The 14,425-nt window shown below is 47.2% G+C and overlaps 1 protein-coding gene across 2 annotated transcripts in view; it reads right to left on the reverse strand.

Moving 5' to 3' along the window:
- Positions 1 to 805: 805 nt before the first annotated feature.
- Positions 806 to 14,425, reverse strand: part of LOC118936513 (conserved oligomeric Golgi complex subunit 1-like) — a 29,282-nt gene continuing 15,662 nt past the window's right edge. The window contains exons 9-17 of one of the 2 annotated variants that reach the window (XM_036939440.1): positions 13,812 to 14,296; positions 11,876 to 12,022; positions 11,537 to 11,698; positions 11,166 to 11,290; positions 9,767 to 9,875; positions 7,961 to 8,070; positions 4,787 to 4,868; positions 4,469 to 4,506; positions 806 to 1,539 (exon numbers count right to left, since the gene is read on the reverse strand). In XM_036939440.1, coding sequence (XP_036795335.1) covers positions 4,498 to 4,506; positions 4,787 to 4,868; positions 7,961 to 8,070; positions 9,767 to 9,875; positions 11,166 to 11,290; positions 11,537 to 11,698; positions 11,876 to 12,022; positions 13,812 to 14,296 — 1,229 coding nt within the window. In that variant the 3' untranslated portion in view covers positions 806 to 1,539; positions 4,469 to 4,497. The remainder of the gene's footprint in view (positions 1,540 to 4,468; positions 4,507 to 4,786; positions 4,869 to 7,960; positions 8,071 to 9,766; positions 9,876 to 11,165; positions 11,291 to 11,536; positions 11,699 to 11,875; positions 12,023 to 13,811; positions 14,297 to 14,425) is intronic. The other variant, XM_036939439.1, reaches the window with a different exon arrangement.

A 14,425-nucleotide genomic window follows, 5' to 3' on the forward strand; every position in this document is an offset into this window, starting at 1 on the left:
TCTGTCTGGTTCCAACACTCACTCACTCACTCTGTCTGTCTGGTTCCAACACTCACTCACTCACTCTGTCTGTCTGGTTCCAACACTCACTCACTCTGTTTGTCTGGTTCCAACACTCACTCGCTCTGTCTGTCTGGTTCCAACACTCACTCACTCTGTTTGTCTGGTTCCAACACTCACTCACTCTGTCTGTCTGGTTCCAACACTCACTCAGTCTGTCTGGTTCCAACACTCACTCACTCACTCTGTCTGTCTGGTTCCAACACTCACTCACTCTGTTTGTCTGGTTCCAACACTCACTCACTCTGTTTGTCTGGTTCCAACACTCACTCACTCTGTCTGTCTGGTTCCATCACTCACTCTGTCTGTCTGGTTCCATCACTCACTCTGTCTGTCTGGTTCCATCACTCACTCTGTCTGTCTGGTTCCATCACTCACTCTGTCTGGCTGGCTGGCTGGCTGGCCTGCTGGCTCGCTCGCTATCCTCACCTGTCTCCAGTCTTAGCAGCAGGACCCAGACAGTGGTCAGGTATATGCTAAAACATTATCTCCACTATATTAATGAAATTAATCCCACATCATCACAATCTCATTATCTATCTCCACTATGTTAATGAAATGAATCACACATCATCAACACAATCTCATTATCTATCTCCACTATATTAATGAAATGAATCCCACATCAACACAATCTCATTATCTATCTCCACTATGTTAATGAAATGAATCACACATCATCACAATCTCATTATCTATCTCCACTATGTTAATGAAATGAATCACACATCATCAACACAATCTCATTATCTATCTCCACTATATTAATGAAATGAATCACACATCAACACAATCTCATTATCTATCTCCACTATATTAATGAAATGAATCACACATCATCAACACAATCTCATTATCTATCTCCACTATGTTAATGAAATGAATCACACATCATCAACACAATCTCATTATCTATCTCCACTATATTAATGAAATGAATCACACATCAACACAATCTCATTATCTATCTCCACTATGTTAATGAAATGAATCACACATCATCAACACAATCTCATTATCCATCTCCACTATGTTAATGAAATGAATCACACATCAACACAATCTCATTATCTATCTCCACTATGTTAATGAAATGAATCACACATCAACACAATCTCATTAATGACTTGTTCAAACTGTAATATTGATTAATATCTTCTAAAAGTCTCTGTACAGTACAAGGTGTTTAACGAATACAAAACAGTCACACTCCTTATTTGGGTTCAGTGTTAAATGGCACCCTATTCCCTATATAGTGGGAATAGTTCCCATAGGTCCTTGTCAAAAGTAGTGCACTACATAGTGGGAATAGAGAGTGTCATTAGGGACATTAGCCCCTTATTTGGACATGCCAGAGAGCCAGCCCAGCTTGAATAGCGACGGCGGCGCCACGGGCTCCTCCTCCTGATTGGCTAGCTGTCTGAACAGGTTGCCAGGGCGGAAGGTGTCGTCATGGGCGGGTTTACAGGTGGGTGAGGCCTATAGGAGGGAGAGAGACATGGAGGAGAGGATTTAAAACAACAGATATGGGGTGAATTACTTAACAGTCAGAACTTGGTGATGTTCATTAGGCACTATGCAGAAGATAACGTTTTGAAAATGAAATAGAGAGAGACTACCTGAACTGAGAGACTACCTGAACTGTGATAAATAGAGACTACCTGAACTGAGAGAAATAGAGACTACCTGAACTGAGAGAAATAGAGAGAGACTACCTGAACTGAGAGAAATAGAGAGAGACTACCTGAACTGAGAGAAATAGAGAGAGACTACCTGAACTGAGAGAAATAGAGAGAGACTACCTGAACTGAGAGAAATAGAGAGAGACTACCTGAACTGAGAGACTTCCTGACCTGAGAGAAATAGGGAGAGACTACCTGAACTGAGAGAAATAGAGACTACCTGAACTGAGAGACTTCCTGACCTGAGAGAAATAGGGAGAGACTACCTGAACTGAGAGAGAGAGACTACCTGAACTGAGAGACTTCCTGACCTGAGAGAAATAGGGAGAGACTACCTGAACTGAGAGAGAGAGACTACCTGAACTGAGAGACTTCCTGACCTGAGAGAAATAGTCTCTCCCTATTTCTCTCAGGTCAGGAAGTCTCTCAGTTCAGGTAGTCTCTCTCTATTTCTCTCAGTTCAGATAGTCTCTCCCTATCTGAACTGAGAGAAATAGAGAGAGACTACCTGAACTGAGAGACTTCCTGAACTGAGAGAAATAGGGAGAGACTACCTGAACTGAGAGACTACCTGAACTGAGAGACTTCCTGAACTGAGAGACTTCCTGAACTGAGAGAAATTGGGAGAGACTACCTGAACTGAGAGACTACCTGAACTGAGAGACTTCCTGAACTGAGAGACTTCCTGAACTGAGAGACTTCCTGAACTGGGAGAAATAGCAAGAGACTACCTGACCTGAGAGAGAGAGACTACCTGAACTGAGAGAAATAGGGAGAGACTACCTGAACTGAGAGACTTCCTGACCTGAGAGAAATAGGGAGAGACTACCTGACCTGAGAGATTACCTGAACTGAGAGAGAGACTTCCTGAACTGAGAGAAATAGGGAGAGACTACCTGAACTGAGAGACTACCTGAACTGAGAGAGAGAGACTTCCTGAACTGAGAGAAATAGGGAGAGACTACCTGAACTGAGAGACTTCCTGAACTGAGAGACTACATGAACTGAGAGAGAGAGACTTCCTGAACTGAGAGAAATAGGGAGAGACTACCTGAACTGAGAGAAATAAAGAGAGACTACCTGAACTAATGTTTTCCATTCTGTGCGTGACATGAACTCGACCCTGGCCTCATGTCCTTGTCTCCTCCCTAATAAGCAAGGAAGCGGGTCGGCTTCCTTTGTTTTGTTCGTTCAGATCAGTGCAGATGAAGGCGAGGAGACAATGAGAGGAAGCCACGTCAGAGTATTGAGATGCACCCCCATGGAAAATGGATGTGAAAACACTCGCTGTTTGTCTGGTCACAGATACGGTTTGGAATGGTGTGAGGCAGGGTGGAGGTCAAATCCACGTCACTACAAAAATCAGTTGAGGAGAATTGAAAAATCCTCTTAAGATAAAAAATAGGAACAATGCCGATTCATGAATTGACTGCAGATCCCGGCAGACAGCGTGAAACCAGGTTCGCCGTCAGCAAAAACCCACAGGGCTCAAAAACAGTGTACTATACAGGGAATGGGATGGCAGTGAGGAAGCAGGTCACATGTCCTTGTTAGTTAGCGATCTGAGGCAACATCAAACCAAACCAGAAGCCACGTTAACAACCAAACCTCCCCACTGCAAACCTCCCCACTGCAAACCTCCCCACTGCAAACCTCCCCACTGCAAACCTCCCCACTGCAAACCTCCCCACTGCAAACCTCCACACTGCAAACCTCCACACTGCAAACCTCCCCACTGCAAACCTCCCCACTGCAAACCTCCACACTGCAAACCTCCCCACTGCAAACCTCCACACTGCAAACCTCCACACTGCAAACCTCCCCACTGCAAACCTCCACACTGCAAACCTCCACACTGCAAACCTCCCCACTGCAAACCTCCCCACTGCAAACCTCCCCACTGCAAACCTCCCCACTGCAAACCTCCCCACTGCAAACCTCCCCACTGCAAACCTCCACACTGCAAACCTCCACACTGCAAACCTCCACACTGCAAACCTCCACACTGCAAACCTCCACACTGCAAACCTCCACACTGCAAACCTCCACACTGCAAACCTCCACACTGCAAACCTCCCCACTGCAAACCTCCACACTGCAAACCTCCACACTGCAAACCTCCACACTGCAAACCTCCCCACTGCAAACCTCCCCACTGCAAACCTCCCCACTGCAAACCTCCACACTGCAAACCTCCCCACTGCAAACCTCCCCACTGCAAACCTCCCCACTGCAAACCTCCCCACTGCAAACCTCCCCACTGCAAACCTCCACACTGCAAACCTCCCCACTGCAAACCTCCCCACTGCAAAAACACTTCATGGCACATAGAATATTACACATTAAAGATAGATAACTAAAGACACTACACACTAAAGATACCACCCACACACTAAAGATACCACCACACACACTTACACTAAAGACACTACACACACTAAAGACACCACACACACACACACACACTAAAGACACCACACACACACACACACACTAAAGATACCACCCACACACTAAAGATACCCCACACACACACTAAAGATACCACCCACACACTAAAGATACCCCACACACACACTAAAGATACCACCCACACACTAAAGATACCCCACACACACACTAAAGATACCACCCACACACTAAAGATACCCCACACACTAAAGATACCCCACACACACACTAAAGATACCACCCACACACTAAAGATACCCCACACACACAATGACCTGTTGCTGCTGTCCTGGGTCTGTTGCCCTCAAAACAGCTGGAAATGCAGACATAAAACATAATGATACACATTGTAGGAAATCAACAGACATGGCCAAGGTTAAAAAACAGACTGAAACTTGAGGTGAGGTTGACATTCATACAGGCAGGTTTATATGAAAACCTCAGCTATACGTTCAACCTCAGACCCCGTCCTCCCCCAACACCCCCCCCCGCCCATCCGTCCTCCCCGCCGGTCCGCCCTCCCCCAACACTTCCCCCCCGCCCGTCCTCCCCCTCCCCCAACACCCCCCCGCTCGTCCGTCCGTGTGACTCACCAGTGGGCGTGTGATGTCAGTTCCCTGTGTGGAGGACTTGGTTTTACGGGAGTTGGTCATGCTCAGAGGTAACAGCCCAAACCTGGAGAACAGAGACAGGGTACTGGGTTAAAATACTACTGGACCTGTAGCCTATAGACAGGGTACTGGGCTATAATACTAATGGACCTGTAGCCTATAGACAGGGTACTGGGCTATAATACTAATGGACCTGTAGCCTATAGACAGGGTACTGGGCTATAATACTACTGGACCTGTAGCCTATAGACAGGGTACTGGGCTATAATACTAATGGACCTGTAGCCTATAGACAGGGTACTGGGCTATAATACTAATGGACCTGTAGCCTATAGACAGGGTACTGGGCTATAATACTAATGGACCTGTAGCCTATAGACTGGGTACTGGGCTATAATACTAATGGACCTGTAGCCTATAGACTGGGTACTGGGCTATAATACTAATGGACCTGTAGCCTATAGACAGGGTACTGGGCTATAATACGTCTGGACCTGTAGCCTATAGACAGGGTACTGGGCTATAATACTACTGGACCTGTAGCCTATAGACAGGGTACTGGGCTATAATACTAATGGACCTGTAGCCTATAGACAGGGTACTGGGCTATAATACTAATGGACCTGTAGCCTATAGACAGGGTACTGGGCTATAATACTAATGGACCTGTAGCCTATAGACTGGGTACTGGGCTATAATACTAATGGACCTGTAGCCTATAGACTGGGTACTGGGCTATAATACTAATGGACCTGTAGCCTATAGACAGGGTACTGGGCTATAATACTAATGGACCTGTAGCCTATAGACAGGGTACTGGGCTATAATACTAATGGACCTGTAGCCTATAGACAGGGTACTGGGCTATAATACTAATGGACCTGTAGCCTATAGACAGGGTACTGGGCTATAATACTAATGGACCTGTAGCCTATAGACTGGGTACTGGGCTATAATACTAATGGACCTGTAGCCTATAGACAGGGTACTGGGCTATAATACTAATGGACCTGTAGCCTATAGACAGGGTACTGGGCTATAATACTAATGGACCTGTAGCCTATAGACAGGGTACTGGGCTATAATACTAATGGACCTGTAGCCTATAGACAGGGTACTGGGCTATAATACTAATGGACCTGTAGCCTATAGACAGGGTACTGGGCTATAATACTAATGGACCTGTAGCCTATAGACAGGGTACTGGGCTATAATACTAATGGACCTGTAGCCTATAGACAGGGTACTGGGCTATAATACTAATGGACCTGTAGCCTATAGACAGGGTACTGGGCTATAATACTAATGGACCTGTAGCCTATAGACAGGGTACTGGGCTATAATACTAATGGACCTGTAGCCTATAGACAGGGTACTGGGCTATAATACTAATGGACCTGTAGCCTATAGACAGGGTACTGGGCTATAATACTAATGGACCTGTAGCCTATAGACAGGGTACTGGGCTATAATACTAATGGACCTGAAGCCTACTCATAAGGCATCTCAAGGTAAAAGTGCTGGTCTAGGATCAGGTCCCCTGTCCATGTAATCTAATAGGACCAGTATTCAGTCATAGAGCTGGTCTGGGATCAGGTCCCCTGTCCATGTAATCTAATAGGACCAGTATTCAGTCATAGAGCTGGTCTGGGATCAGGTCCCCCCTGTCCATGTAATCTAATAGGACCAGTATTCAGTCATAGAGCTGGTCTAGGATCAGGTCCCCCTGTCCATGTAATCTAATAGGACTAGTATTCAGTCATAGTGCTGGTCTAGGATCAGGTCCCCCTGTCCATGTAATCTAATAGGACCAGTATTCAGTCATAGAGCTGGTCTAGGATCAGGTCCCCCTGTCCATGTAATCTAATAGGACCAGTATTCAGTCATAGAGCTGGTCTGGGATCAGGTCCCCTGTCCATGTAATCTAATAGGACCAGTATTCAGTCATAGAGCTGGTCTGGGATCAGGTCCCCCCTGTCCATGTAATCTAATAGGACCAGTATTCAGTCATAGAGCTGGTCTAGGATCAGGTCCCCCTGTCCATGTAATCTAATAGGACTAGTATTCAGTCATAGTGCTGGTCTAGGATCAGGTCCCCCTGTCCATGTAATCTAAAATGACCAGTATTCAGTCATAGAGCTGGTCTAGGATCAGGTCCCCTTGTCCATGTAATCTAATAGGACTAGTATTCAGTCATAGAACTGGTCTAGGATCAGGTCCCTCCTGTCCATGTAATCTAATAGGACCAGTATTCAGTCATAGAGCTGGTCTAGGATCAGGTCCCCCCTGTCCATGTAATCTAATAGGACCAGTATTCAGTCATAGAGCTGGTCTAGGATCAGGTCCCCCTGTCCATGTAATCTAATAGGACTAGTATTCAGTCATAGTGCTGGTCTAGGATCAGGTCCCCCTGTCCATGTAATCTAAAATGACCAGTATTCAGTCATAGAGCTGGTCTAGGATCAGGTCCCCCTGTCCATGTAATCTAATAGGACCAGTATTCAGTCATAGAGCTGGTCTGGGATCAGGTCCCCCCTGTCCATGTAATCTAATAGGACCAGTATTCAGTCATAGAGTTGGTCTAGGATCAGGTCCCCCTGTCCATGTAATCTAATAGGACCAGTATTCAGTCATAGAGCTGGTCTAGGATCAGGTCCCCTGTCCATGTAATCTAATAGGACCAGTATTCAGTCATAGAGCTGGTCTAGGATCAGGTCCCCCTGTCCATGTAATCTAATAGGACCAGTATTCAGTCATAGAGCTGGTCTAGGATCAGGTTCTACCTGTCCAGTGATCCAATATCAGAACTCCTATTCAGAGATACTTTTTATTAATGAATATGTGTCCTGGTGTGTGTCCTGGTGTGTGTAGTCACCTGATCTGGGTGCTGGTGTGTGTAGTCACCTGATCTGGGTGCTGGTGTGTGTCCTGATGTGGTGTCACCTGATCTGGGTGCTGGTGTGTGTAGTCACCTGATCTGGGTGCTGGTGTGTGTCCTGATGTGGTGTCACCTGATCTGGGTGCTGGTGTGTGTAGTCACCTGATCTGGGTGCTGGTGTGTGTTGTCACCTGATCTGGGTGCTGGTGTGTGTTGTCACCTGATCTGGGTGCTGGTGTGTGTTGTCACCTGATCTGGGTGCTGGTGTGTGTAGTCACCTGATCTGGGTGCTGGCCAGCGGCAGGATGTTGTATGGTTCCTGAGAGGCCGCGCTGTTACCACGGGAAACAAACTGCTTCTCTGTCCCCGTCAACAACCCCAACAACACCTGGAACCACACAACATTAACACAGAGTTTGGAATAGGGACATTTAAAGAGAATTAAGTCATTAACAGTGTTTGGAATGGGGACATTTAAAGAGAATTAAGTCATTAACACAGGGCTTTAGCATATTGCTACATTTCCCCTGTGTGTAAATCACATGACTTCCGGTGTTGTGGTTGTACAGGATGTGAGTTGATGGTCACTAGACTCCATGATTTCCTGTGTTGTGGTTGTAGAGGATGTGAGTTGATGGTCACTATAGACTCCATGATTTCCGGTGTTGTGGTTGTACAGGATGTGAGTTGATGGTCACTAGACTCCATGATTTCCTGTGTTGTGGTTGTAGAGGATGTGAGTTGATGGTCACTATAGACTCCATGACTTCCCGTGTTGTGGTTGTACAGGATGTGAGTTGATGGTCACTAGACTCCATGATTTCCCGTGTTGTGGTTGTAGAGGATGTGAGTTGATGGTCACTAGACTCCATGATTTCCTGTGTTGTGGTTGTACAGGATGTGAGTTGATGGTCACTATAGACTCCATGATTTCCAGTGTTGTGGTTGTACAGGATGTGAGTTGATGGTCACTAGACTCCATGATTTCCAGTGTTGTGGTTGTAGAGGATGTGAGTTGATGGTCACTATAGACTCCATGATTTCCGGTGTTGTGGTTGTAGAGGATGTGAGTTGATGGTCACTAGACTCCATGATTTCCGGTGTTGTGGTTGTACAGGATGTGAGTTGATGGTCACTAGACTCCATGATTTCCTGTGTTGTGGTTGTACAGGATGTGAGTTGATGGTCACTAGACTCCATGATTTCCTGTGTTGTGGTTGTACAGGATGTGAGTTGATGGTCACTAGACTCCATGATTTCCTGTGTTGTGGTTGTACAGGATGTGAGTTGATGGTCACTAGACTCCATGATTTCCTGTGTTGTGGTTGTACAGGATGTGAGTTGATGGTCACTAGACTCCATGATTCCCAGTGTTGTGGTTGTACAGGATGTGAGTTGATGGTCACTAGACTCCATGCTGTATGTTATGGATTGTTCTCATATCTGATGATAGGGACTTGCCGTCAGACTGGAGGATTGTTATTGTATCCTGTAACACTGTGATCTGTAGCGGCTGTGAAATCCTTACGAGCCTCTCAGCCGGTGTTTACAGAACATTTGGTGCTGTGTCATTATGATATAACAGCCTTCTCAGAGAAGAGGCCGAAGTTGGACATTTTCTCCGTTACTATCAACCATTTCTCTCTTCTTTTTTTGTTTTGTTGACCTGGAAATTCCCTTTTAAATGTTATTACAACATTATCACAATGTTAGCACAACAACCTTAACGCAACCAAAACACCACAATCGTACAATATAAACACACAACGTCAATACAACATCTGAATCCCCAACAGCACCTCTGAGAGAAATACAAATTGTGACCAAAGTTACTGAACGATCAATACACAGTGGATAACCCAGAATAACCCAGGATAACCCAGAATAATCCAGGATAACCCAGGATAACCCAGGATAATCCAGGATAACCCAGAATAACACGGGATAACCCATGATAACCCAGAATAACCCGGGATAACCCAGGATAACCCGGGATAACCCAGGATAACCCTACTCTACACTGACTATCATGATTTATTTTAGTCTCCAATCGCGTTAGTCGCTAGTCCAATCGCTATTCGTACCGAACTCCTCTGTGATAGGCGGTTGAGGTTGCTGTTGAATGGCGGCATGAACACATCCAGGTCAAAGGGATCAATGTAGCTCTCCAGCGAATCACACACCTGCTGGACCCTGTAACATACAGAGACCAGGATGTTACTGAACCCTGTAACACACAGAGAGACCAGGATGTTACTGAACCCTGTAACATACAGAGAGACCAGGATGTTACTGAACCCTGTAACACACAGAGACCAGGATGTTACTGAACCCTGTAACACACAGAGACCAGGATGTTACTGAACCCTGTAACATGCAGAGAGACCGGGATGTTACTGAACCCTGTAACATACAGAGAGATCAGGATGTTACTGAACCCTGTAACATACAGAGACCAGGATGTTACTGAACCCTGTAACATACAGAGACCAGGATGTTACTGAACCCTGTAACATACAGAGACCAGGATGTTACTGAACCCTGTAACATACAGAGAGACCAGGATGTTACTGCACCCTGTAACATACAGAGAGACCAGGTTGTTACTGAACCCTGTAACATACAGAGACCAGGATGTTACTGAACCCTGTAACATACAGAGACCAGGATGTTACTGCACCCTGTAACACACAGAGAGACCAGGATGTTACTGAACCCTGTAACACACAGGGAGACCAGGATGTTACTGAACCCTGTAACACACAGAGACCAGGATGTTACTGAACCCTGTAACACACAGAGACCAGGATGTTACTGAACCCTGTAACACACAGAGACCAGGATGTTACTGAACCCTGTAACATACAGAGACCAGGATGTTACTGAACCCTGTAACACACAGAGACCAGGATGTTACTGAACCCTGTAACACACAGAGACCAGGATGTTACTGAACCCTGTAACATACAGAGACCAGGATGTTACTGAACCCTGTAACATACAGAGACCAGGATGTTACTGAACCCTGTAACACACAGAGACCAGGATGTTACTGAATCCTGTAACACACAGAGACCAGGATGTTACTGAACCCTGTAACACACAGAGACCAGGATGTTACTGAACCCTGTAACACACAGAGACCAGGATGTTACTGAACCCTGTAACATACAGAGAGACCAGGATGTTACTGAACCCTGTAACATACAGAGACCAGGATGTTACTGAACCCTGTAACATACAGAGACCAGGATGTTACTGAACCCTGTAACACACAGAGACCAGGATGTTACTGAACCCTGTAACACACAGAGACCAGGATGTTACTGAACCCTGTAACATACAGAGAGACCAGGATGTTACTGAACCCTGTAACACACAGAGACCAGGATGTTACTGAACCCTGTAACACACAGAGACCAGGATGTTACTGAACCCTGTAACATACAGAGAGACCAGGTGTGTGTGTGTGTGTGTGTGTACCTGGGGTCTTGTTGAGAGCGGAAGCCCCTGCCATCCTCTAGTTTGGTACCCAGGGTAGCAGTGAGATATCTCAGGTCAAATAACAGCTGTAGAGACCTGTTCTGAGTCATAGGGAACAGACAGTCCTGGAGAGAGAGGGGGGGAGAGGGAGAGAGAGAGAGAGGGGGAGAAAGAGAGGGGGGGAAGATAGGAGGGGGGTGGGGGGGATGTTCATCTCTTTAGGATGATAACTCATTTCGTTGTCCAGGTGTGCTCTATGATTACAGTGCCAGCCCTGTGTGTTACCTTGTCCTGCGCTGTGTGTGTGTTACCTTGTCCTGCGCTGTGTGTGTGTGTTACCTTGTCCTGCGCTGTGTGTGTGTGTGGGTTACCTTGTCCTGCGCTGTGTGTATGAGGTTCTGGTATTGGTGCAGCACCAGGTCCATGCAGCCTTGTAGTAACTCCTGTAGGGTGGGGCGGGGCACAGCATGACCCCCTACACCATTCACCTCCAGACACAGGTGGAACAGCAGAGACTGGACAAACCACGACGGCTATGGAGGGGGGGGGGGGGGGGGGGGAGAGAAGAGAGAAAGAGAGACAGAGACAGAGAGATAATATTGCAGCATCTCAGTGTTAATTTTCTATTTGAAAATCCTTTCTCCTGTCTGTGAGACACTACTGGTCAGGTCCTGCTGAGCTGAGCGATGATGTCATAGCATCACTCTTACCTGGACAGGAAGTCTGATCTTGGAGGTGACGCTGCTCCCTGACTCCGCCTCTTCCTGGATCTCTAGCTCCTCCCAGTTGGTGGCGTTTGCTAGGATAGCCCCGGCAGACTCTGCGTGCAGCGAGGTCGCAAACTGACCCACCAGCGCCTTGGGGGGGGGGGGGGGGGTAGAAAGAGAGAGAGGGGGAGACCAGGGGGTAAGGTGATAAAAGACATGACAACAAAGGAAGGATGGCTCGGCCTAAATAGACTGGGTTGTCATTTCATTTCAAACTGATTGTTGGAAGTTTGCCTGACATTCTTAGACCACAAAACTCTAGGATCAGGTCCCCCCTGTCCATGTAATCTAATAGGACCAGTATTCAGAGCCATAGAGCTGGTCTAGGATCAGGCCCCTCCTGTCCATGTAATCTAATAGGACCAGTATTCAGTCATAGAGCTGGTCTAGGATCAGGTCCCCCTGTCCATGTAATCTAATAGGACCAGTATTCAGTCATAGAACTGGTCTAGGATCAGGTCCCCCCTGTCCATGTAATCTAATAGGACCAGTATTCAGAGCCATAGAGCTGGTCTAGGATCAGGCCCCCCCTGTCCATGTAATCTAATAGGACCAGTATTCAGAGCCATAGAGCTGGTCTAGGATCAGGCCCCTCCTGTCCATGTAATCTAATAGGACCAGTATTCAGTCATAGAGCTGGTCTAGGATCAGGTCCCCCTGTCCATGTAATCTAATAGGACCAGTATTCAGTCATAGAACTGGTCTAGGATCAGGTCCCCCTGTCCATGTAATCTAATAGGACCAGTATTCAGAGCCATAGAGCTGGTCTAGGATCAGGCCCCTCCTGTCCATGTAATCTAATAGGACCAGTATTCAGTCATAGAACTGGTCTAGGATCAGGTCCCCCCTGTCCATGTAATCTAATAGGACCAGTATTCAGAGTCATAGAGCTGGTCTAGGATCAGGCCCCCCCCTGTCCATGTAATCTAATAGGACCAGTATTCAGTCATAGAGCTGATCTAGGATCAGGTCCCCCCTGTCCATGTAATCTAATAGGACCAGTATTCAGAGCCATAGAGCTGGTCTAGGATCAGGCCCCTCCTGTCCATGTAATCTAATAGGACCAGTATTCAGTCATAGAGCTGGTCTAGGATCAGGTCCCCCTGTCCATGTAATCTAATAGGACCAGTATTCAGTCATAGAACTGGTCTAGGATCAGGTCCCCCCTGTCCATGTAATCTAATAGGACCAGTATTCAGAGTCATAGAGCTGGTCTAGGATCAGGTCCCCCCTGTCCATGTAATCTAATAGGACCAGTATTCAGTCATAGAGCTGATCTAGGATCAGGTCCCCCCTGTCCATGTAATCTAATAGGACCAGTATTCAGTCATAGAGCTGGTCTAGGATCAGGTCCCCCCTGTCCATGTAATCTAATAGGACCAGTATTCAGTCATAGAACTGGTCTAGGATCAGGTCCCCCCTGTCCATGTAATCTAATAGGACCAGTATTCAGAGTCATAGAACTGGTCTAGGATCAGGTCCCCCCTGTCCATGTAATCTAATAGGACCAGTATTCAATCATAGAACTGGTCTAGGATCAGGCCCCCCCTGTCCATGTAATCTAATAGGACCAGTATTCAGTCATAGAGCTGGTCTAGGATCAGGCCCCCCCTGTCCATGTAATCTAATAGGACCAGTATTCAGTCATAGAACTGGTCTAGGATCAGGCCCCCCCTGTCCATGTAATCTAATAGGACCAGTATTCAGTCATAGAACTGGTCTAGGATCAGGCCCCCCCTGTCCATGTATTTCATTTGAATCTAAAAGGCTAAACTGATCCTAGAGCCCCACTCCAACTCTGAGATGTTTAAACAGCCCCAGAAAATGTCTGCCACACTTTGATTTAGTGGTGAACTATCCCTCCAAGTAACCCCCTCACCTTAGAGAGGGCGGAGCTCCACATCCGATATGCTTCCATACTGACAACCAGAAGCTCCTCTTTCAGACACGCCCACTTGGCCTGGGCGGGGCTAACCTCTGTCGCCTTGGCAGCCGCCTTCCCCAACTTCCTGCTTTGGCGGGGTGTTCCCTTGGTAACAGGGTCAGCTGCAGCACAGCCCTGTTTACCCAGGATGCACTGCCTGAGGTTGGGGCAGAGCTTGCTGAGGGACTGACAGAGGCGGGCCATGAAGAGCACCGAGCTGAGACGGGCTGGGCCGGGGGAGGAGCCAACAGGTGAGGCCGCCCCCAGTTTAGAGCGCACGCAGGTGATGATGTCACGTACGCATGCCAGACAGCGTTCACGTAGGGTTTCCTCAACCGCCATGGCGTCTGTGAACCGGTCGAATGATGAGACGGTACCGGAACCAGAACTGGACCCAGAGCCAAGGCCTATAGTGAAGGAGACGGAGGGGACCTGGGGATCTGTGGATGAAGAGGAGGAGAAGGAAGAAGTAGAGGAGATGGAGGAGGTAGAGGGGGAGGAAGAGGAGATGGAGGAGGTGGTAGAGGGGGAGGTAGAGGGGGAGGAAGAGGAGATGGAGGAGGTGGTAG

Source organism: Oncorhynchus mykiss, chromosome 12 (assembly GCF_013265735.2).
Source record: "Oncorhynchus mykiss isolate Arlee chromosome 12, USDA_OmykA_1.1, whole genome shotgun sequence".
Lineage (NCBI taxonomy): Eukaryota > Metazoa > Chordata > Actinopteri > Salmoniformes > Salmonidae > Oncorhynchus > Oncorhynchus mykiss.